Source organism: Piliocolobus tephrosceles, chromosome 1, assembly GCF_002776525.5.
Source record: "Piliocolobus tephrosceles isolate RC106 chromosome 1, ASM277652v3, whole genome shotgun sequence".
Taxonomy (NCBI): Eukaryota; Metazoa; Chordata; class Mammalia; order Primates; family Cercopithecidae; genus Piliocolobus; species Piliocolobus tephrosceles.
The window spans coordinates 111,243,453-111,266,434 of NC_045434.1; the positions used below are offsets into that span (position 1 = coordinate 111,243,453).

Here is a 22,982-nt window from a genome sequence, read left to right on the forward strand (position 1 = left end):
ACAACCCGGGTGATTCTCCTGGAAGCCAGCGTTGGGAATCACTAATCCAAAGCTGTCTACCACACCCTCAGGGATTGGGAGGTCCCTCTTGTCATAGCTTTGCCCAGGGTGTATGTTTGGGCCTTCAATTCCTCTGGCCCTGCCTAACACCCCTCTCCCCATTGAAAGCCACACCCTCAGTCTCCTCTCCAGCTCCAGTAGGAAGGTCAAGCCCGAACGAGGGCCCTCACGCAGACTCCTGGCTCTCTCCCCCGCTAAACACACTCACTTCCCCGCCTGGAAACAGGACTCATTCACCTCAGAGCCTGCAAGGACCTAGCCAGCTCCCCTGCCCTGGTCAGCAGGGCTCAACGGTCAAGGAGCCTTATCCTCACAGGCCCCCGGGGTCCTTGGACAGAGCCCAACCAGCCATTTTCCTAGGCTGGGCAGGAGCAGGGGCCGGTGACCAGGCCTGGGGTTTGGCCACTTTCTGCCCAATACAACCAGATATGCAGATGAATGTGTTTGGGACAGCAATAATACAGGAGGTTTTGGTAACAAGACTGAAACTTGGAGACAACCTTCCTCCCCTGTGTTTTGTGGAAAAAGGTTCTCTGAGCTGGGGTTCATCCGGCAACTGCTGCCCACCCACCCTGATGTTTGCCACCCACACCCCAAAAGCAACTTTCCCACGACTCACATGGCAGCTTGTGCACTTCTTTTATTATTAAATATATAAGCAGTTTCCTATCTTTTAAATAGATATTTAAATGACTTTATATAAAATAATTCACCACTTCCAAGTATAAAAACAAAATCTCACAGTGCGTGAGCCAATGTCCTCTCTCGACTTCTCAGAGAACAGAAGGGGTTCCTGAGCAGGTAGCCTGGGGGGACACCAGAGGCGGCTCTGGGGCTCCTCCTGCTCTGATGCCACCAAGTGCTCACAAAGAGCTTCTGCAGTGGGTTGGATTGCTTTTTTGACCTTTAAAATATTATATGTTTAAGGTAGGGGGATGAAGGGGGAATGCCTTTTTTTTTTGTTTTTTGTTTTTCTTCCATCTTAAAATATGTGTTTTCTAGCATCAAATATAGAGGCTGTGACTAGAAGGCTAAGCCCCATATGCAAGTTCACTGCCCTTCCCTTAGCTGTCAGCATCAGGACAGGGGAGGTGGGGCCAGCAGACCCTCACTTTCCTGGGCAGGAAGGGAAAGTCACGGGCCCAGTGGCCAGGTAGGGTAGGGTCTCTCAGTGGAGGACCAGGGCAGCAGGAGAGGAGGCACACAGCAGCACAAAGGAACCCAGGGGCAACTGGCAGCCCTGTCGCCTCGCCTGTTGCCTAGGCCTCAGAGCCACCACCACGGGCTGGCCACGAGGTGGAGGTCCACCAAGCATTGGAAGCTGAGGCCTGGCTCTCCTGATTGCTCTTCCACCCTGGCTCGCCTGGTTAGAGGTGTTGGTAGACGGGTGGGTGAGAGTTGGAGGTTATCACTGCCAACCAAGGTCAGGAGGAAAGAAGGGTGAGAAGTGGATGGGAGCTGGGTGCCATGCAGGTGGAGCTGAGATGCAGCCCAGCCCACGGCTCCTGACAGGGATAACTTGCTCAGCTCCAGGTTCCTGTCAGCAGCAGGGAAAGGACACTGGGCTGGGGTTTGGGAGTGCAGACCCTCCCCCAACCTCAGGGGCATACCTATATTTCAAAGGCCCATCTTCGGTCAGAGCTCGCCCTGCAGCCTCTCTGTCTGTGCCCTCCCCTCCCTGGCTCTCTCCCACTAGTTCCTTCCCTCTTGGGAATGTCAAAGTGCAAGATGCAGAAACCTGGGCAAACAACACAGCCTAAAGACCGGCTCTGGCTGGCAGCCCAGGAGGTTCTCCCACCCCACTCCACCCCGGGGAGTCAAAGGCCAGGTCAGGAGAAGGTCAGGGCTGAGGGGCTCCCTCAGTCGACTGGTGAGGCCAGCTCAGTGCAGGAGGCTGGGGAGAGGCTGGAGAGTGGAGGACGGATGGATGCTGGCTCATGGATGGACGGGGGCAGGCTGTTCAGCAGGCTGGTACAGTGTTCACAGTGCAATGGCTTCCTTCATGAGGGGAGCCTCTGCTTGGCCTCCCGGATGAACTCTGGCAGGTGCTGGAAGGAGGAGAGGCAGAGGCCAGTGCTCGATCCCCCTCTTGGCATCACTGGCAGGTCGGGCAGGTCCTGAGGGCAGGGCTGGCCTCCCCTCTGTGCCTGGCAACCAGCACAGGGCACTTGGGTGAGCCGAGGGTGTAGACCCTTCAGGCTGTCAGTGCAGACCAGCAGGTCCAGAGGCCGCCTCTTCCCGTCTCTCAGGCTGACACCTTTACGGGAAATCAAGCCGACGCTGTCCCGCCGCCCCGTGAACTTCAGGCTCCTCTCTCTGGAGACAGGTCCATGCCTGTCCAGGCTGGGATCCCTTGGCACCAGGCGGGCCCTCTGGGTGCAGGGTTCTTGCACTCCTCAACGTCCACCCTACTTTCCCACAAACCACAGGCTGATGGGTCCCTGGCCTGGGTGCTGGTATGGAGGGGAGGGAGAGGAGGGTGCAGCCCCTGAGGAAAGAGGGTCCTGAGCCGGGCTCGCCGGCCTTCCTCAAGCACATGGGAGCCTCCAGGGCTCACAATAAATAGTGGCAGCATGGGGAGCATCCTCTGGCCTCTCTCAGTCAACGGTCTGCGGGTTGAGACAGAGGGGCCCTAGCCTGGCTGCTCTGGTCCGGTCCTCTTGTGGAGGGCAGACCACATTCCAGGAGGATGGCCGGGGAGGGGTGGTGGTGGACGCCCCATAATGTCTCCTCCCACGGAGAGACTGTCCTGTGCGTCCAGCTGTGGGAGAGAAGGAAAGGCTAGTCAGCAGAGTGGGAGTGTGGGGAGGGTCGTTGAGGACATGGGTTGGGAGGTGTGGCATTCCTGTGGGCTGTTGGCGGTGTTGCAGGCGGGACTTCCTTTCCTCCCTTCCTTAGCCTTTCCAGACACCACAGAGAGACCAGGCGGCTTTCTCTGGCACCAGCCCAGGCCTCTGGCCAAACTGGCCTCACCTCCTATCTCCTTCTGGGGAGTCAGGGCCTCAGTGGAAGATAACGGGGCCCAGGAGAGGTCTGGGCAGGGCTGGGAAGAGGGGTTACTCCTCAAGCAGAGGGCTCTGATGAGGAGCAAAGCGGGCACTTGAATGTCTTTGGACCCCTCCTCAGGCAAGGTCATCTCATTGGCCTTGGCCCAGTGAACAAAAGGTGATTCCTGCTAACACTAGCAAAGAAGAATCTTTCATTTCCACCTCCACAGCATTCATCAGAGGGGCATCACATACGATGTTCAAGACAGTAGGGCAGAGCTAGCCGAAGAGGAAGAACTTGGCCCAGAGAGGAAAAGTCTAGAGGTAGTGCCGGGACAAGGAAATTCCCACACTGCCATTTGGCATGCTGACCCCTAAGCAACCCAGCCCCTCCTGGATGGGCCGAGGGCCTTGCCTCCTGCATCATCCATGGGAGTCAGGGCCTTGTCCTCTCCTGCTCCACCCCCATCCTGGTCCCCTTGCCCAGCATCCTCAGGACGCTTTGTTCCCAGAGCAGAAATCCCCTGGACCCCATCCAACAGTTTGACTTTGGACCTTGTGTGGAGCCTCCCTCCCTAACATCCACAGGCCCTACTGGGTAAGGAGGGAAGATGGAACCACAGCCTCTGGCTCCTTGCCCATTCCCATGCTCTAGAGGGAAAGAAGGGGAACCATAAACTGGACATGAGCCATGATGGGTACAGCCAGGCCACAGGCCCAGCTAAGGCCCAGGAGGGGAGAAGGACCCAGTGGGCAAGTTCCAGCCTGCTGCCCCACCTCCTAGCTGCTTAGGGCTGAGGTGCTGGTGTCTGCATTTTCTGTGGCTCTGAGTCCCTATCTCAGTCTCTGCCTCTATGTTTCCCTCTCTCACTTCTTCCATCAGAGCAGCAGTCAGTCTAGGGGCTGGCACTCAATCTCTCCAAGGCCACTGGTGCCTGGCCTGGAGACCACCTTAGGGCTGGACCTGCTGGCCAAGTAGCCCCTTGCCCCGGGTTCCCTCTCCAATCTTGAAGGGAGGAAAATGAAAGCTTGGGACAGGCCTGAGAATAAGCAAGTGGGGAAAGGAGGGTGGGCATGTAGAGGGATGGGACAGAGGGCCAAGACCACGGCGAGGGGTTTGGGGGACAGGCGACCAGTGGGAAGGGAAGGGTGTTGTGGCACTGAGCCACCAGCCACCAGTTCTGAGGAGGCCTGGGTCATTTCATAGTCTTGCCAGTGCCCCAGCTGATCCACTCACCCATCTTAGCCCACCCCACTGACAGGGTAGACCCCAGGATTCTAGGTATGTTGTTACTGCTGGCTCTTGTCTAAATAGGTTCCCCTGGTTTTGAGCATTTGCCAAATTCCCTGTCTCTCTAGAAGGGGGCCCAGACCTGTCACTCCACACATGGGAGAGCCCTGCGGCGCTGGCTTGTACTTGGTAAAGAGTGTGACTGGAAACTTGACTCGGCCCCCCCAGCTAGTCAGCCAACCAGCCAATTAGTCAGGAAATCAGCTAGTCGGTTGCTCAATGGGCTCCCCAAGCAACAGCTGGCCAGTTACCAAGATAGTTGGTTGGTTAGTCATTCACCCAGCCAGCTGGCCAGCCAGTCAGTCAGAGTCAGTCAGTTAGCTGGTTAACTGGTCAGCTAGAGGCTGGTCAGTTAGAGACAGCTGGCCAGGGTCAGTCCGTGAGTCAGCCCTGAAGCCAGTCAGTCAATATTTATTTCATGTTTGGCAAATGTGGAGAGGCCCTCTCTGTAGTAGAACCCAGGATGGAAAAAGAAACACAAAAAAAGTGGAAGGCAGTTCCTGCCCTCAAGGGGCTTACAATCTTAGGGATGTGGAATGTACATATACATATAAAATAAGATTAAAAAAATATGAAAACAACATCCAAATAAGTGCAAATTGATATACTATTAGCCAAATACAAAAGAGCAGGAGGAACATGACTGAAAGAAGCAGTCAGAAGGTTGTAGAAAGCCAGGAAGGCTTCCTGATGGGGTGGCTGTGGGCTTGGGTGGGAGGGGGAAGAAGTGGGCCAGCGGGGGTTGGGGGGGCCAAAGGTAAGGAACAATAGGGTCACAGCTACATCAACAATATGGGCAAGGACAACAGGCACTCATCAATGTGCAGGAGCCACAAATGGGAGGGCTACAGAGATGACAGAATTAGGATTTCAAACAACTTCAATAGGTTCGGGTGATGGGCAGAAACCAACAAGGTGGCTTTAGCAAAGGTGAATATAAACTGCACTTTGGTTAAAAAAGTTAAGTTGTCCAAGTACAGGGTAGAGATGGTCTGGCTTGACAGAGGTTTATGGGAAACGGAACTAGGGGTTTTAATAGACCACAAGCTCAACATATGACAACAGTATGATGCAGTTGTTAAGAAAAAAACTAATGCAATCTTAATCTGCACAAATAGAAGAATACTGTCCATATCAAGGAAGGTAACAGTCCCACTGTACTCTCTCTGAGCTGGTCAGACATCTGGAGTACTGTGTCCGGGGCTGGGCGCCACATTTTCAGAGGGACATTGACAAACGAGTGTGTCCAGGATGGTGAGGGGTCTGAAAACCATATCATATAAGGAACGTTTGAGGGACTTGGCCATTCTTAGCTTAGAGAATTCTCAAAGGGGACATGGATACCTGACTTGAAATATCTGAGGGCTTTCATGAGAACAGAAGGGAGGAGCAGTATGGAGGGGGCAGGGAAGCCAGTTTGGCCTCGCATGAGGAAGACGTTTCTCCCAGTCTGACTGGAAGATGGCACGGGCTGTGGCTAGGCAGGGAGCTGGCCTGGAACTGGGAGTGTGTGACAGTCAGCTGGCTGGCTCCCTGTTGGGGACATGGAGAGGGGCAGTCCCTTTGGGGTGTGACCCAGGGCCAAATGACCCCTGAGAGCCCTTCCAAGACTCAGGTTCTATGTCAACATGATCCTAAAAGCAAGGAAGCAGAACTGTCCTCAGCTGGGGAGGAGGGTCAACTGGTGGTGTGGGGGCGATCTGGCAGGCAGCTGCTGTTGGAGGATCTTGGCAGCCAAGCCAAGAATATAGGGCTTGCAGTGGCTGCCACACAGAGCTACTGAAGATTCCCCTGGCGGGTAAAGACCTTATAAAGGCCTCATATGAAGAAGGGGGGTTTAGCTGCTCTGAGGTCAAAGATGGCAGCAACCCTAGAAGCCCAGTGCAGAGGTAATAGTCCCTGGCCTCAGCGGAGGTGGATGGAATGGAGGGTCTAGGGGATAGCTGAGGACCTGGAAAGGAGAGGGTGGCTGGACCTGGCTGGCAATGTATAGAAAGGGAACTGGAGAGAGGCAAGGGAGTCAGTGTGGGGGTCTCAGGGGAATTGGTGTCACCAACAGGTGAGGGTGACTGGAAAAGGGTATAGCTAAGTTTTAGGAGTGGAGATCAAAATCAGAATCTTACCTTAGAATTCCCTCTATACTGGCAGTTCCACCTGTCTGTCCTCATCCTGAGTCAGGGGGCTGTAGGCAGAGCACAGCACTGGCATTAGACATCAGCAGGAGCAGGAGAGTAAGGGGACCCCGTAAGTTTACCCCTAAGCCCCACACACGCTCTAGGCCCTCTCAGATTGAAAAAAACCAGAACTGTCTAACTCTACGGAGAAATCAGGAAAAAGCCCAGATATCTGGGAAAGGAGAGAGGACCGTCTCTACCCCATCCTGTTCCGCAGCTCCATTTCCTCAGAGCAAGCAGGAGAGCCCCACCACCACGAACAGCGGAAACAGATGCCAAGCCAGGCCCCCGGTGCCTCCCAGAGCCGCACCTCAAGCTCTCACCTGCCTTCTGGCTGCTCCAAGGGAGAATCCGCTCTCTGAGGCTCTTGACGGCTCTGAGGACAGGAAAGAGCATCTCACTGAGGAGCCGGGGGAGGGTGGGGTGACGGTGGCTCCATCCCCAGTAAGGGCTGCCCCAGGTATTTATGAGAGAGTTGCAAGAGTCCTCCCAGCTTCCCAAAAGTGGGGATCAGCCAGAGGCCTAATGGAGATTTGTGAGGTCTCTCTGCTGATGGTGTTCCCTCTCCTCTCCCCACACCCTTGCAGGCTGCTCCCTATCAGTCCTCCTGTCCCAGGCTCTGCAGAACTCCCAGTGTACGCCCGCCCTGACACACTCACACAGCACTGCTCTCCTGCTCCAGCTCCCCGCCCGTCTGGATGTCATCCTGCTGTCAGCCCGAGAATATTCTCTCCAGTTCCCTTCTGCTCCACTCCCTTCCCATTGACCTTATAGCTTGAGCCTTCCCAATTCTCGCAGCAATCCTCAATTTCCACCTCTCATCCTCTGTGCCGAGCCAGCCCCTATCTCTCTGCGTCTGAAGAACTCAGGCCACAACCGAGCTGTCCCCCTCACCTGCACCCCTGCCAGGCTCTGCCCTGCCCTAAGGGACGCCCTCTTCTTCCTCATGGGGATCTGCTCACCCGCCGCCTCCGCCTGTAGAACAAGAGGCCTCCGACGGCCAGCAAGACCAGGATGACACTGGGCACCAGCAGGTGGAAGACAGACTCCTGGAGCTGCGGGCTGGAGGATCCCTCACGCTGCCTCTCATGGCCTGTGTCAGTCAAAGGAATGGAGTTAAAACGGGCCAGGGGCCTGGCTGCCCCTTCACTTGCTGGTCCTCCTTCCGGCTCTGCGGGGCTCCTCCGATCCCTGGTGCTCCTCCTGCCCTCCAGCTCCCCAAGGGGCAGCATGCTGCCCGAGGAGTGGCTTCTGGAAAGCTGTGGCTGAGCAGAGAGGGTGGAGGGGTTGCTGAGGCCTTGGGGGCGCAGTGGTGAGGTCCTGGGAGAGCCTGGCTCGGGGGGGTCTTTCAGCAGGGCAGATGGATGGTCTGTCTTCTGGGGGGTGTGACTCCAGTCCTGGCCAGTGGGCTTCACGGGACCCACCCTGGGCAAAGCGGTACCAGTTACATCTGCCAGCTGTTGGCCCTTTGCTGATGCAGGGAGTGGAGAAGATGCTGAGAGGAAGTTGCTGGGTTTGGCGGGCTCTGCCTGCATGCTGCCCCCTCCTGGCCTGGAGGGGTAAAGCTCTGTCCCTTGGGATACGGGAAGCTCACTGGCCTCTCCAGAGGCTTCTTCTGGGGCCCAGTTAGTGCCCATTGCCGAATCAAGAATATCCTCCATCCCGGGGTTGAAGGCCCCGACAGAGGGGCGAGGCTGTGGTGAGCCAGTGATGGTGCTGTCCTTGACAACCGGGGTCTCTGGCGGCTCAAGGCTCTGGCAGGTGCTCCTGGGTGGTCGCTGCTTGGCACTGCCTGGATCCACTGTGCGCAGGGGCTGCTCACCAGGCAAGAGGGAGCTGCCCTCAGTTCCCTCAGAGTCATCCCAGGTCAAGCCAGCCATAGGGGCCATGGAGGGGGCGAGGGGTTGATGAGGGGAGACAGAGGCCGGGTCACTGCTAGGGATGGCTTTAGGGTACAGGCAGTTGCAATCAGGCTTGGTCACCACATCTGAAAGAACCATAGAGAGAGGGAGAGAGAAAGATGGGGAGGAGATAGAGTCACTAGCCTCCAGCACAGCTTTCCTAGAGCGGGGCAAGAGGGGAATATGAGTCTGGGGGGCCTTCATCTCCTAGCTCAGCCCTGGGGCTGAGAAGAGGATGGGACTAGAGTGGGTGCTCATAACACAGGGAAGGTGCCATATGCAGGGTCTCATGGGCAGTGACAAAGAACAGGGTTGAGATACACACACTGGGGGTTGGGGAGAAGGAAGATAAGAGAACAGTCCATGCAGGGGTACCCACTGGCCACAGGCCAAGCTAGGGGCGAGCAGCAGCCAGGTCAGGAGGTTGAACAGTTGCCTTCCAGACCAACACAAGACAACTTCAAGCCCCAAAGACACTGGTTTCATGCATAGCCAGGAGCCACACAGCCACAGCCACAGCCACAGCCCCAGGCAGGAACAAGCTGGGGCTAGAATAAAGCCAAGTCTTGAAGGCTTGGGATTGAAGCAACCAGACCAGACTTGGCCACTGGCAGGTTGCAGGACCCTAGACCCTGCCTTGGGAAGCAAGGTTGAATGTAGGAGGGCATGTGTGGCACGAGACGCAGAGACGAGGACACGCAGTGTACACATGTATGCAGCTGAGCCAGCCCTGGGAGTTCCAATGATGCTCAGACTTCAAATCCAGCCTTGTCCCTTGAGGGAACGTCCAAGGCATCCTGGGGACTTCTGGAGCCAGGGTATCACGGTGATTCGCAGCAGAGCTCCTGGAGCAAGGGCGCTGACTCCCAGATGGGTGTCAGCTGTCTCCACAGAACCCCCCACACGTTCAGCCAGCCTGCAGAGCCAGTGGGGAAAGCTTCCATACCTACAGGGCTCCCAAGACAGGCTCCCTTTTCCACTCTCTAATCTCAAGGCATCAGCATGATCCTTCTTGACGCTGCCACATGCAGACATAAGTAGGTGTGCATGCACACACATATCAGAAAAGACATGTGCCCAGGACCAGAGGCATGTGAAGCCACATATGTACACGGAACAAGCACATTCATGCATACAAGAACACAAGTAGCAGCCAGGCTGCCTCCCCAGGGGTCCCTCCAGCTTCACATCTCGCCTCCCAATCCCCATTCCATATACCACCACCCCCACACACTTCCTGGCCCCTGCCATGCTTACCTTGGCCGGAGCATTCAGCAAAGCTGTTGTTGCAGTTCTTGCTGAAAATATTCCAGTCCTTGTCAAGGAGATTCTTTGTTTCATTAAAGACATTCTTGACCTTCTCCAGCAACTGGAGAGGTGTCTCATAGAAAGTTCGGACGCAGGCCTGGAAGGAGATCAGGGCCCCCTTTTGTGAGCATGACCATTGGCCCCATGTCTCCGTCTTGTTTGTCAAATTCCCTTGGCCTTTCTCACATCTGTCTTCTTTTTCCCTTTTGTTTCCTCCCTCCCCTTTCCCCTGGTTTGCAGCAGAATGAGTCCTGAGGTTATGAGATATGTCATTTATTCACCGACCCATTCAGCACATGTTTATGTGCCAGGCATATGGTAATTATCTGGGAATCACGCAATGAACAAGAGAGAGGTGGTTCCTGGCTGAGTTGGACACTGAGTCCAGCAGGGACTAAACACATTGTTACAAGTGCAATGAGTCCTATGAAGAAGTACTGGGTCATCCGATGGTGTGCAACAAGGGAAACTAAACAAGTGTTCAGGGAGAATTTCCCCCAGGGAATCAACTAAAAGATGAGCAAGAGTTAACCAGGAAAGAGATGGGATTCCAGAGAGCTGTCCAGGCTGCAAGAACAGACTGTGCAAAGGTCCTGAGGCAAGAAAATGCATGAAAGGTCCAAAGACTAAAAGAAGGCCGGCGTGGCTGCAGCACTACCATCTAGGAGCATGGCAAGAGATGCAAAAGGAGAGAGGTTAGCAAGGGCCAGGTCTTGAGGGCCTCGTGGGCCAAGCCCAGAACTTTTAGTTTTGTCCACAGAGCAAAGGGAAAACATCTGAAGCGGTGTTAGGGGTGGGCGGTGGCATGGTAAGAGTTGAGTTTGAGAAAAATCATCGAGCTGCAGTGTGGAGAAGGCAATGGGGCAGCCACCAGGCCTGTGGGTCCTTTGCTGGCATTGGTGTGTCTTGGCGGGAGGGCTGAGGAGGTCCCAGCCTGTCTTCTCTGCTGCCTAAGGGGCCCCGGCTTCCTACACCTACTAGAACTCTGAGAAGCTACATCATCCTGAGTCTTCTCCCCCCTCTCAAGCTGTTCCTTCTGTCTCCTTACCAAGCTCCCCTTCTCCTCCTGATGTCCAAATGCTGCTATCCCTCAGGGTTCACTCCCGGGCCCACCTCTCCTTTCACACAAGGCCATGCCATGCATGCCCACAGCTTCATCCAGGGCCTAACTGCCACTGAATCACAAATACCAAGTTTTTCCTTAAACTGAGCTTCACAGGGAAGAACCATGGGCTTTTCTAAGCTGTGAAGTCCTTGAAGGCATCTCTGCATCCCCCTGGCCTGTGCACAGTCGGCCCTTAAGAAATGTTTACCAGATAGGCCAGGCACGGTGGCTCATGCCTCTAATCCCAGCGCATTGGGAGGTTGAGGCAGGTTGATCACGAGGTCAGGAGTTCGAGATCAGCCTGACCAACATGGTGAAACCTTGTCTTTACTAAAAAGAAAAAAATTAGCCGGGCATGGTGGCACATGCCTGAAATCCCAGCTCCTCGGGAGGCTGAGGCAAGAGAATCACTTGAACCCGGGAAGCAGAGGTTGCAGTGAGCTGAGATGGCTATGAGTTGGGCACACGTCACTATGCCCAACTTTTTTTTTTTTAGATGGAGTCTCACTCTGAGTTCCCTCAGGAGCTCCAAATCCCTCCCACTGTCTTCTCCGGAGACTTGATGGGAGCTAGCTCCTCCAGCTTCACCACCCTCTCTCCTGAAGCCTGCCCCACAGCATTCACACCTGTCTATGGGTGAACATCCAAGGGGGTCATAATCATCAGTGGGACAGCTGCTTAAGATGCAGATTCCTGGGGTCACTTTTTTTTTTTTTTTAGATGGAGTTTTGATCTCGGCTCACTGCAACCTCCGCCACCCTGGTTCAAGCGATTCTCCTGCCTCAGCCTCCCGAGTAGCTGGGATTACAGGCATATGCCACCACCCCGTGCTAATTTTTGTATTTTTAGTAGAGGTGGGGTTTCACCCTGTTGGGCAGGCTGGTCTTGAACTCCTGACCTCAGGTGATCCACCTGCCTCGGCCTCCCAAAGTGCCAGGATTAGAGGCATGAGCCACCGTGCCTGGCCCTGGAGCCACTCTTAAACCCAGTATATCAGACTCTCTAGGGGTGTGTCTGGGAATATGCATTTTCAACATATTCCCCAAGTGATTCTTAGGAATCTTAATGTTAGAAAATCACAGATTTAGTACCTGTCTTATTAAAAATGTTTTCCTGGCCAGGCACAGTAACTCACATTTGTAATCCCAGCACTCTGGGAGGCTAAGGCAGACAGATCGCTTGAGCCTGGGAGTTTGAGACCAGCGTGGGCAACATGGTGAAACCCTGTCTCTACAAAAAATAGCTGGGCATAGTGGGGTGTGCCTGTTGTCCCAGCTACTCAGGAGACTGAAGTCAGAGGATCAATTGAGCCTGGGAGGTTGGGGCTGCAGTGAGCCGTGATTGCACCGCTAAACTTCAGCCTGGGTGACAGAGTAAGACCCTGTCTCAAAACAACAACGACAACAAAAACAGAACAAAAAGTCCTCCCTCAATCACATACTCCCTCCAGCTATATCTCTTTTCCTGCCCCCATTCGGATCCAAGTTCTTCCAAAGTGGTGTCTCTACTTCCTTTCTATTCGCCCTCATCCGGCACCTGTGACACGTTGCCAAATCCAATGGATAATTTTAGCCCTCACCTTGCTTGATTTCTCAACCCTCTTTTATGAAATTCCATCCCTTTTTCCATCTTGGAACCCAGTGCCTTGACTCTGCACTCTCCCTCTTTTCCTCCCACCTTCAGGCTGCCCCTTGCCAGGTCTGCCGTACTCTGCTTGCCCTCCAAATCCTGGGTTCCTGGGCCTGCTTCTCTTCTCACAGTGTCTGTGCTGTCCAGTCCCATGGCTTCACAGATAAGCCGAACCCCCATGCCTCATAGATCTGTGCATTGCCGGTCACACTGAAGACCCGCACACCCAGCTGCCTGCTCAACGTCTCCACTCACTATTTCATGAGCACCTCACATCTGCTGTGCCCCAGACTGAACTGTCTTCCCTCAAACCTGCTCTGCCCATGGATCATCCCCATTTCAGCATCATTGGAAGATCCTGGTGCTCAAGACAAAAACCATCTTTGGCTTTTCCTTTCCCTCAGCTTCTCACATCCACTGCACACACCAAGTCTTGTTGATTCTGGCCCCCAAACCCATGGGAATATGTCCAGTCCACTTGCCTCCACCTTCACGGTACCACCTTGTCCAAGCCGCCAATGTGTCTAGCCTGGACTCGCACCTTCTGCTGGCCTCCCAGCCTCCATTCCTGCCCCTGTGGTTTATCCTCCACACAGCAACCAGGTCAGTCTTACAACCTGAGAGTAAGCCACATCCTGTTCATGACAGCTTCCCTCACCCTTAAGATGAAATCCCACATCTCTAAAACCACACATGATCTGGCTTCTGCCTTCTCTCCTCTCCCTCCTTTACTTCCCATGTTCTGGCCATGCTTACAACCCTTTGGGTCCCTGAATGTGCACTTTCCTGTTTGTTTACCTTAGGGCTTTGTGCATAGCTTTTCCTGTTCCAGAATGTTCTTCTAGCCTTGCCACTTTCAACTCTTACTCATCTTTGGAGCTCAAATCAATATTTGCTTTCTCAGAAGCCTTCCTTGTCTCTGCCTCCCCAATTCCATGGAAGTCTGAGTTCCCTGTTGCTCTCCCTGAGCCCTTCACGGTTCTTGTTCCCAGCTCACTCCTCCACCTCCTTCGGGTCATCTCATTCCTGGTTTACTCTTCTCCAATGCTGTTATTGCCATGCTACATATTGTATATTTTACATACATATTTTGTTAACTGTCTCACCACCACTACCACCACCCCCAAATGTAAGTTCCAGGAATGTGGGGATTTTTGTCTGTTTTGATCACAGTTGTTTCCTGGTGTCTAGAACAGTATCTGGTACACAAGAGACACACAAAAACTGCTTGCTGTTGGAATGAACAGTCCTTATAGTTTGTAATTCTATTGACTGGTGCCATGGTTGGTTTAACAGCTGCCGAGCTCACTTGACTATAAGCTGCATGGGGTGGGACCATGTATTTGTTGCTCATGATGACATCGTCAGGGCCCAGCATGATCCCTCGTGCCTCCTGCCTGGTAAAGGTTGGTGGGATGACAAATAAATGAGAGTGAGCAAGCAACGGCGTGAGGCGAGGTGAGCGAACGTCCTCTGTGCCTGTGGACCAAGCGGCGCCTCTGTGGCCGCCCTCTGCCCTCACTCAGTGCTCCCGGCCTCAGGGCTTCCTACCTTGTCGTGCTCTTCATAATCCTTGGTGAAGCAGCTCTTCAGCCTCAAAGAGAGTTCCTGCAGCTGCACAATGGCGATGGCATTGGGAGTGTTGTCTCTGAAGCGCATGGTGTCCTCCATTATGTCTTGTACCAGGAGAAATGCCTTCTTAAGGTAGCACACCGGATCTTTCTGAAAAAACAGGAACCTGGGGCTTATAGCCTGGCCACTGTGGCCTGGGAACCCCCAACCCCAGGCAGATGGAGGGTTACAGCTTGCTCTCCGCCTTCCCCCAGGGGAGGGACCACATCATGCCAGCAACGAGGAGAAAGCTGCCCTCAGCTTGCCTGTCTTTCTCTTTGGGATCTAGCACTACTGGAGACTGGGTTAGAGTGAAGGAAATGTGGATTCTGATTAGAGAGTTCTCTGGGTTTCTGGAAAATGAGGTTTTAATCAGGATGGATGTACATAGGGAAGGTGGGCTCCAGGAAGCCTCCCCCTGCCTTTCTTCCTGTCTTCCTCTTGGCTTGCTTTCACAAAAATCTTTTACCATATGGCTCTTTCAAATCCTCCAGGATATGGGGGGGGCGGGGCGGCGGTGAAGACTATCTCATGGTACAAAGGATAACCTCTGTGTTTTGTCTCCCTAAAGAGATGGTGGTTGCCTTGAAGACCCACTCTGCTTTAGCTCCCTACCCCCAGCATCTAGTCCAGTAGGTTCCTAGCAAATGCTACTTCAGGCATAAGTGCTAGAGCAAGCGAGTGAGTGAATAAAATACTGAGGCTGTTCTTTGGACCATGAGGTGGTCACCAGTACTAACAGAGGTGCATATGGGTCTGGTGTGTGGAAGCTCAGAGACAGGGGCAACTTCTGGATATCATGGTAGTTTTGCATGAGGCATAAAGATGAACAGATGTGGAATAGTGACTGGGGGGGCAGGTGGAAAGGCATGACTGTCATTGGGAAGAGCTTGTGCAAAGATGGGAGGCAGGAAGGAGCAGGGAATGGGGAGGCGGTGTACAGGTTTATGTGGTGGAGAATGGCTAGACCTGGTGTAACCCAGGCTAGACAACCTTGGCTTTCTTCTGGAGTGATGGGGCCCCCAATGGTTTTGGGAGAGTGAGGTAATGGCAGCAGGTTGGCGTTTCAGAAAATTCCCCCTAGTGGTAAGATGAAGAGTGAACTAGAAGCAGGGAGACCAGTTAGGAGGCTCCTGAAATTGTCCAAGCAACTGATTGAGGGGTGAAGGTAGGGATGGAGGAGACAGAACCCAGAGATGCTGAGAGGCAGAACCAGCAGCACTTGGTGGCTTGCTGGGTGTGGGGCAAGTCCAGGAAGGGCTGGACTGCCTCCCTGCCTGCTGGTTGGCCTAGTGAAGAGAAGTGACATCCTTAAGCGAAGCATGTGACCTGGAAGAAGTATTGATTTGCCTCAAGCCCTACAGCCAACCTTCCTGGATTCAAATCAGGCCTCTACCACCTACTAGCTATGCTCCTTTCACCTCTCTGTGGATAATAAACAGTATTTGTGTACCACATAGTGGTACTGTCAGAACTAAATTAGCAAAGCGCTTGGTACCTAGTGAGCGTTTGTTATATATCAAGCCAGGAGAAGGGAATGGCAGGGGACTTGAGCCCTGGATGCTGGCACCCCAGAGTTGAGCACCCATGGATCCTTACACTCTCAACCTTTCCAGCTCTAGGCATTCTGCTGCCTTCATGCTCCCATACACACACCACCCTGGGAGTTGCATGCAGACTAGTGCATGGATTTTGTAAACAGCCATCACTCACCAACTGTTCCTGGTCTACAAACTCAAAGGTAATTTGGCACGAGGTCTCCATCTGACTGTCAATCTGTAAGAGAGAGCAGGCCAATGATTGCACGGTAACCTACAGCTCAACTCAGCCTTCTTCAGAACGGGGACCTTAGCTTCTGAATGGATTGGGGTTTAAACTTCATCCCTGCCAACCACATGTGGAAAGACAGAGTCAAGTCTAGGAGAAGATCAGTGCCTTCCATATGCCCAGGGGAAGGCTGTAGAAGAACAACAAGTCTTTTCCTTCCATCTGCCACCCCAGGAAATCTGACAAATGCCCATTTGTTTTAAGAAAGAAATGTCTATAGGAGAATATAGGATATAATCTTCCCTGGGAGGTAGTGAGCACCCTGTCATGGCAGGAATTCAAGCAGAGGCTGGACAAGCTCTGGGGACTGAACATCTGTAGGCATTGGAGCGGGATGCCCTTAAAGTCCTCTTTAGCCCGAGAGCAGCAGTTCTGGGTTTTAAGCCTCAGAGAATGCTGGGGCTCTTGGTCTACCTTGGATTGCTACAGCAACTACATGCAGGAGAAGTAGTGCTAGGGCAAAAGAGGCGGAAGGCACAGCCCACAGGCCCCAGGCTCAGGGCCCTGGAGCTGGCCTTAGCCAGTGATGCCCCACCCTGCCTAGCTGGCCAGAGGGATGGTAAATTCCCACTGAGCAGGACGGCAGCCATGACAGCAACCTGATTCTGCCTGGCTGGACCACGTACGGGCCTGATTAGAATGAGATACGGGCTCCTTCATGGCCTCGATGAGCAGGCCATCCCAGCCTCAGGGTATGGGCAAGAGCCAGGGAAGTGAGGGTGGAAGGCTGGGAGTTAAGTGAGCACTTCCCCTCCAAATCTGGGTGGGGCTCTGATGCCAGACTGGCGCCACACATGGGAGTCCAGGAGCTAGACGCAACATCTGGACACAGCAGGCTGCCTGGGCTAGCTTCCCAGAGGAGGCATCCCACCGAGGGACAGCAGACCTCAGAAGCCTTTTCAGAATCAGTGGTTGATATTCCTGGGCAATCACTAACCCAGGCAAGCAGCTGGAAGCCCACCCCATCCACTGCCTGCAGGGGAGTCAGAGAGGGCTTCAGAGCTGGGGAGACCAGAGGTCCTAACTTTGGGAAGGCTAGTGAAGGATATCACTGGTGGAGCTAGTGGGAACCACAAGCAATGTCCTGCACTGCCCTATTTTCCTGCCTGCAACTGCTCTCTTTGACCTGCTCCCTGGCTCCTGCCTCCATTTCCCCAGTGGGGAGAAGGTAGAATACAGCATGGCCACACACTCACCAGCCGCTGCAGAGACTGCAGGTGTCCACTCCCAATCATGTGGCTACAGTACTCCGACACCTCCTCGGTGATACTCCTGCTCGCCAGGAGACAGACCAACAACAGCAGGGAGCCCAGCCATGTCTGTGACAGAGAGGGTGTCATTTCTCCCCAGCCCTCACTCTCCCCAGTTATCCCCATGCCCTGCTCACAGCGGAAAAACAAAGGCCTCAAACCTACAATGCTACAGGCTCTGCCCCTTACCTCAGGATACAGCATCCCTCAAATACAGCTTTTCCAGGATTTCTAGCAGCCACAGCACAACCTTGTTCTACCATGAAAACAACCCAAATGTCACCTACAAGAAGCCTTCCCAGATTAAGCCAAACCTAACTACACATTGAACTAATAGTGACACAGATGGTGTGCCTACCAGTCTAAATTTTAATGACACAGGAAACTCGAGGGCAGGACTTGCATCTACCCATTTTTTCTGTCTCTGCAACATCAACACTGAGCCAAGCACTTTTTGAACTGCCCTCAAGTTCATGTTCATGCACTGGCTTTCAGATGGCAAGCCAGAGACAGCTCCCCTGGGCCCAGCACTTCCTCCCACCTGGTTCAATGCAGATCTGGCTCTGCCACTGGAAAGACTGCACGATCAAACTCAGTTTCACTGGAACTCATCCCTTGCCGAGACCTCTTGGAGCCCTGGGTGTGTGTTTCAAAAGGAGTCCAACTGATTAATCAGAGGCCCCACTGCCAGTAATGGGCCATCTCTTGCCTGCCACCTGCCTATTTGAGCACCATCAGGCTTTGCCTCCAGCCAGCCACCTCTTATCATGGCAGGGAAGTTTTCTGAGACCCCCTCTTCTCTCCCAGCACCCACCTCGCCCAGTAGCTGCTCAGCACCAGAGTGATGGGACTGGCTCCTGACGCCCTGTCTTTCCTCTTCCTTCCTCTCTTCCTTCTCTTCACTGAGGTCTCCTCATCCCTACCCTTGGCTCTAGGTCTCTCCTTCTTCAGCCAAAAGCAGAGGGACTCTTGGGCTTTCTTTCTCCAGCTTGAGGTCACCTCCTGAGAGCTCCTAAGCCTCCTGGCAGCTGATGCCCCCAGATTCAGGGAAATGCTGGCAGGGTAGGGTGAGGGTTGACACTATCCTGGACTCTGGGTTTTGCCTCAGTAATCCAGATGTTGAGACAAATACTGCAAATAAGTTGCTCACTGGAAAAACACAAGCAGGCTATGAAACAGCCCACAACAATGTGCTAATCTACATATCACCAAAAGCCCAAATGCTTGCCAGCCCTTATGGGGAGGAGAAGGCAGCTCTGGCTGGGTGACCAGGGAGACTGCAGAGAGGAGGGACCTCAGCGAAGCCTTGAAAGATGGGGAGAAGCTGATGGCAGGAGAGGGGTGGGAGGCATGGAAGGGAGAGGCAGAGGATAGTTTAATACCACTCAGCACAGGGACGGTGAGGGTCCTGGCCGATCTGAGGGAGGGAAAGTGTGGAAGAGGGGGCCTTGGAAGCACGTGTGTGGCCGATGAGGAAGGTGCCCACGAGGGAGGGCACACACTCAGCGCACATGACGACAGTCATGGGGTTGGGGGGACTTCAGGCTCTGTTGGGGAGGTTGCCCTGGGTGGGAACAATAGCCCAGGTTCTCAGGAACCTCAGGTTCAGGAATGATTGGAGGGAACTGGGCCACTAGACGGTGTATCTACCCCAGGCTGGCTGCCACTCAAGGTCTGGAGTGAATGGTGCATATTGAAAGGGACCGCTCAGGACGACAACCTCCCTGGAGGAGAGCAAGGTGGGAGCAATGCTTAACCCCAAGGGCTGTGTGGCTTTGGTGATATTTCAGGCGTCAGTGTGGGGAGAGTGCAGCCACCACATGAGAGGCTGACTTCGAAGGGGCCAAAGGGGATACTCCTGGACCTGGGGCCTCCATTCTGCCTCAGGAGGATCTGGACAGACAGTGGGGGGTTAACACTCTGGCTTGTATCTGGCTGGGCAGGCTCTCCTCTGACTGCCTCTTCCTCCCACCCCCAGCCCTGGCTTCTGCCTGGGGAGCAGCCCTCAGAAGGAATCTTTGCTGCAGGCTCAGAGATGCTAGGACACCTCCGTCCAGCTGTCCAGCCTCCTGTGCCACCTATCCTATTCCATTTCATCTTCCCCCTCAACAAGGCCTCTGGAGAGACCTGGCAGAACCGGGCCCTTGGATTTCCCCTGTCTAAACACAGCCCCCCTGTCTTCCTCTTCTTTCCTCATGGTCTCCCCCTCAGCCCTGAAGCTTTGCTTTGCTGCCTATGGCTAACCCTTCTCCCTTCCCCTCTCAACCCTATCTCCTCTCTCTCAGCGGGGCACTTTCTTTCTGTGGACCCATTCTTCCCTTTCTCTCTCACCTCACCTGCAACCCTGTCTTCTCTACCCCCAAATAATTTTCTGCTCTTTCCCCCCCAGGTTTCCCCTCTCATTTTCTTCTAGGACTCCTTAGAAGCAAACCCATTATGAGCCCGCTGACTGGTCATGAACAGTGCCACCCTCACTTTCTTTTTTCTTTTTTTTTTTTTTTTTTGAGACAGAGTCTCGCTCTGTCACCCAGGCTGGAGTGCAGTGGCACCATCTCCGCTCACTGCAAGCTCCGCCTCCCAGGTTCACGCCATTCTCCTGCCTCAGCCTCCCGAGTAGCTGGGACTACAGGCGCCCGCCACCACGCCCGGCTAGTTTTTTGTCTTTTTTTAGTAGAAACGGGGTTTCACCAGGTTAGCCAGGATGGTCTCGATCTCCTGACCTCGTGATCCACCCGTCTCGGCCTCCCAAAGTGCTGGGATTACAGGCTTGAGCCACCGCGCCCGGCGCCACCCTCACTTTCTATGGCTGCATCTGCTACTGCCACAGTTGGGGCAGGGCATCCCCTGCACAGTCAGGAGCAGACCCTGCCCCTGGACACAGCTCTGCAACACCAAACTCTCTTTCCATTTTCCTCAAGCACTGCAAACCACCATAAACCACCACAAAGCCCAGAATCTCCCCAACCGATGAAACCAGAATTTGCAAGGAAAAGAGATTCTGAGCTAGCCCCAAGCAGCCCCAGCGAGGGGCTGTTTGTCGGCTGTTGCCGTTCCCCCACCCCACGACTCCCGCCCCCACCACCCCCCAAACAGCCACCCAAGTCCTCCGCAGCTCCTGCCTGTGGGCTGGAACAAGCAGTGGCTTGCTCCTCTCGGCCCCCCTGCCAGCAAGGCCCTGGCGTTCTATAAGCTGGTTGACCCCCTGAACTTTCCCTGCCCAGAAGCGCCCATTCCCCTGCAGGGCCTTGGAAGCATGTGTGTGGCCGATGAGGAAGGTGCCCACGGGGGAGGGCACACACTCAGCGCACAGCCACTCTGCCCGTACCTTGGTGGTGGCGGGTACGGAGAGAGGCAGGGCACCCTGGTTGAGCGGGGGCTCGTGCCTGCAGGTGGCTCAGTGTTCCCCTCCGTGCAATGGGGTGAGCAGCCCTCCGTTTCCCAGGGAAGCCTGGCAGTCCGGGTGCAGCTACAGGGCCGCCACGGGCCTCCGCCCTGGCGCCAGGGGCCCAGTCCGTGCGCAAAGGCGGTTGGTCCGCGGCGGGAACGCCGGGCCAGTGCAGCCTGCGCGCCCAGGCTGTCGGCTCCGACTGGCAGCTCCTGGCCGCCTGGCCGCCTGGCCGCCGAGCCCCCGCCCCAGCCCTGTCGCGGGCCCCACGCCGCGGCCGCCGCTTACCGTGGGAGGGCAGCGCCCGGCGGCGCCCGGCGCGGTCATACGGGCAGCTGGGTCCCGGCCGGGCGCGTCGGCCGCCCTCGCTTACTCGCTCGCTCACTAGCCGCTGCGGAGTGGGCGCCCCGGCCGAGGGCCGCGCCGCTGTCCCGGGATGCGGAGAGTGGCTCTGGCGCCGAGAGGACCCAGGCAAACTTTCACTTTCCCCGGGCCGAGCCTCACTGGCCAGCCCTCGGCACAGCCTTTTAAGAGAGGACTGTGGGGGCATGTGGTTTATGGGAAATCACCCTGGCCAGGCGCCAGACACACACATACACACACACACACACACGCGCACTGACACAGACACACACACTCCAGAGGCCCACTCAGCCGCCTCCCCCGCCTCCCCTCCCCCACCCGCCGGCCAGCCGGCCCCGCTCGCGCGTCTTCCTAGTCACCCTCTGTCTTCTGCGCTGCACTTCCAAGCCTTCAGCAAAGGAGCGCGGGCTCCACCGCGTCCCCACCCCGCCTTCCCCGCGCCCTCTGCGGACCGACCCTTTCCTTCCGCGCTCTCCAGACTGATCCGGTGCTAGCGCTCTATGATCGTCCCAAGGGACTTTCCCTCCAGGCCTGAAAATCCCCAAATCTTAGCAGAAAACGGACCGAGAGCAGGGACAAGCACTGGGAAGGGAGGGAAATCCTTTGAAGACGCCCCCACCCCATTCTCAGAGTGCCGAAAGGAGTCCAGTGTTACTTGCTCCCTCGTGGAGCCTGAGTCAGCAGGTTTGCCGGCAGCCCCCTTCTTCCTCTGCAGTCCCCAAGCAGCCCGCCCAGCCTCAAGTCCCATTATGGGAGGGAGGCCAGCTACCTGACCAGGAAGGGAGCAGCTGTGTCCTATGACAGCAAGCTGGGGGGCTGTTCCCTGGGTGCCAGCAGACACTTCAAGGCACCTGACCCTTAGATGATGAAAATGCTGGCTGGTACCCATGCGCTCTCCGGGAGGCAAAATCCAACTCAGATTGGAAATGTCCTGCACCTGGACCCTAGATTTCCCTGGATGTTTTCGGAAATTGCACTTACTGAGGTGATTAATCACGTTTTGTTTCTATATGAGAATGAATCTAAGTGAGGACTAGTAGGATGAGCCTAAGCCTATTAATTATAATGCCAACTTCAGGAGCGTTTTCTTTCTTCAATTCATTATGATTCAATTCCTCTGTGAGGCTGCCCATTTCCACCCCCTGGGAAATAAAGGATATGTGGCCTGCTCTTGAAGAGGAGTCTCTTGTCAGTTGCACTACATATCCCTCACTCCAGTCCTAGGCAATAATTTTACACCTGAATGCCTTTGCTCAGACTGGTCCCTCTGCTTGGAATGCTCCTTTCTCCACATGGCTGAAGACAAACTCCTCATTTCAGGCTGAAATCGCATCTCATCCTCCACCAGCAAAGCCTTCTGTGACTCTCCCAGCAGAGCAAAGGGTCCTTTTTCTGTGTTCCCACTGGACTTGGCTCATTCCTCAGTGCTGGCTCTGATAAGTCGTTTGCCATCCATTCATTCTCCACAGTACTTTTTGAAGTGTTTAAGGTGGTACTGATGGTTACATTCTGTCCCCACCCTAGACCGAGACTTCCTCCAGGTGGCACCCATGCTCAGTCACCTCTGGATCAATGGTACCTAGCACATAATGGGTACCCAGTTAATGATGGTTGAGTTGAATTAGGCCATTAGAGAATACTTTATTCTTTTGACAAATATGTGCTACCAGATGCTAGGCACTGTGCTGGTCCCTGGGGATACAACAATGACATGGTCACTGTACAATAATGATTTAAGATAACATGTTGACACCACAGTTCTTAAGACTGATAAAAGGTTAGAGGAAGTAACCTGAGAAAGATAAACCAACAGACTTGTTGAGAATGGGGTCCAGTTTTACTTGCTCCCTCCTTCACCAACCCAGCCCTGGCCCAGGTTCACTGAGGCTGGCATTTGGACTTTGCTTAGCTTCTGGAGGAGCGTAATCATTCTCTACATTGGTGCAAGGCTTGAGGTCCTCATTCCCCAAACTGAAGTTCTTTACATACCTTAGTTTGAACCTGACTCCACTACTTACAAGTGATTTGACCTTGGTAGCTCTGCCAAGTTATTTGCTGTGTGACATTGGACAAACTTCTCTCAGTTCCCTT

The 22,982-nt window shown here is 54.5% G+C and overlaps 1 protein-coding gene across 3 annotated transcripts; it reads right to left on the reverse strand.

Moving 5' to 3' along the window:
• Nucleotides 1-682: 682 nt before the first annotated feature.
• Nucleotides 683-21,284, reverse strand: CSF1 (colony stimulating factor 1). Of its 3 annotated transcripts, none has more exons than XM_023232567.1 (9): nucleotides 20,817-21,284; nucleotides 17,090-17,212; nucleotides 15,780-15,842; nucleotides 14,007-14,177; nucleotides 9,671-9,818; nucleotides 7,475-7,605; nucleotides 6,836-6,888; nucleotides 6,462-6,520; nucleotides 683-2,821 (listed from the first exon to the last, which is right to left on the reverse strand). In XM_023232567.1, the coding sequence occupies exons 1-8, from the start codon at nucleotides 20,853-20,855 to the stop codon at nucleotides 6,475-6,477; spliced, it is 774 nt and encodes a 257-aa protein (XP_023088335.1). In that variant the 5' UTR covers nucleotides 20,856-21,284; the 3' UTR covers nucleotides 683-2,821; nucleotides 6,462-6,474. The 3 variants fall into 3 exon arrangements, with proteins under 3 accessions (XP_023088335.1, XP_023088331.1, XP_023088334.1); XM_023232563.1 differs by having other exon boundaries at nucleotides 7,475-8,499; XM_023232566.2 differs by lacking the exon at nucleotides 683-2,821 and adding an exon at nucleotides 5,346-5,601 and having other exon boundaries at nucleotides 7,475-8,499.
• Nucleotides 21,285-22,982: the final 1,698 nt, after the last annotated feature.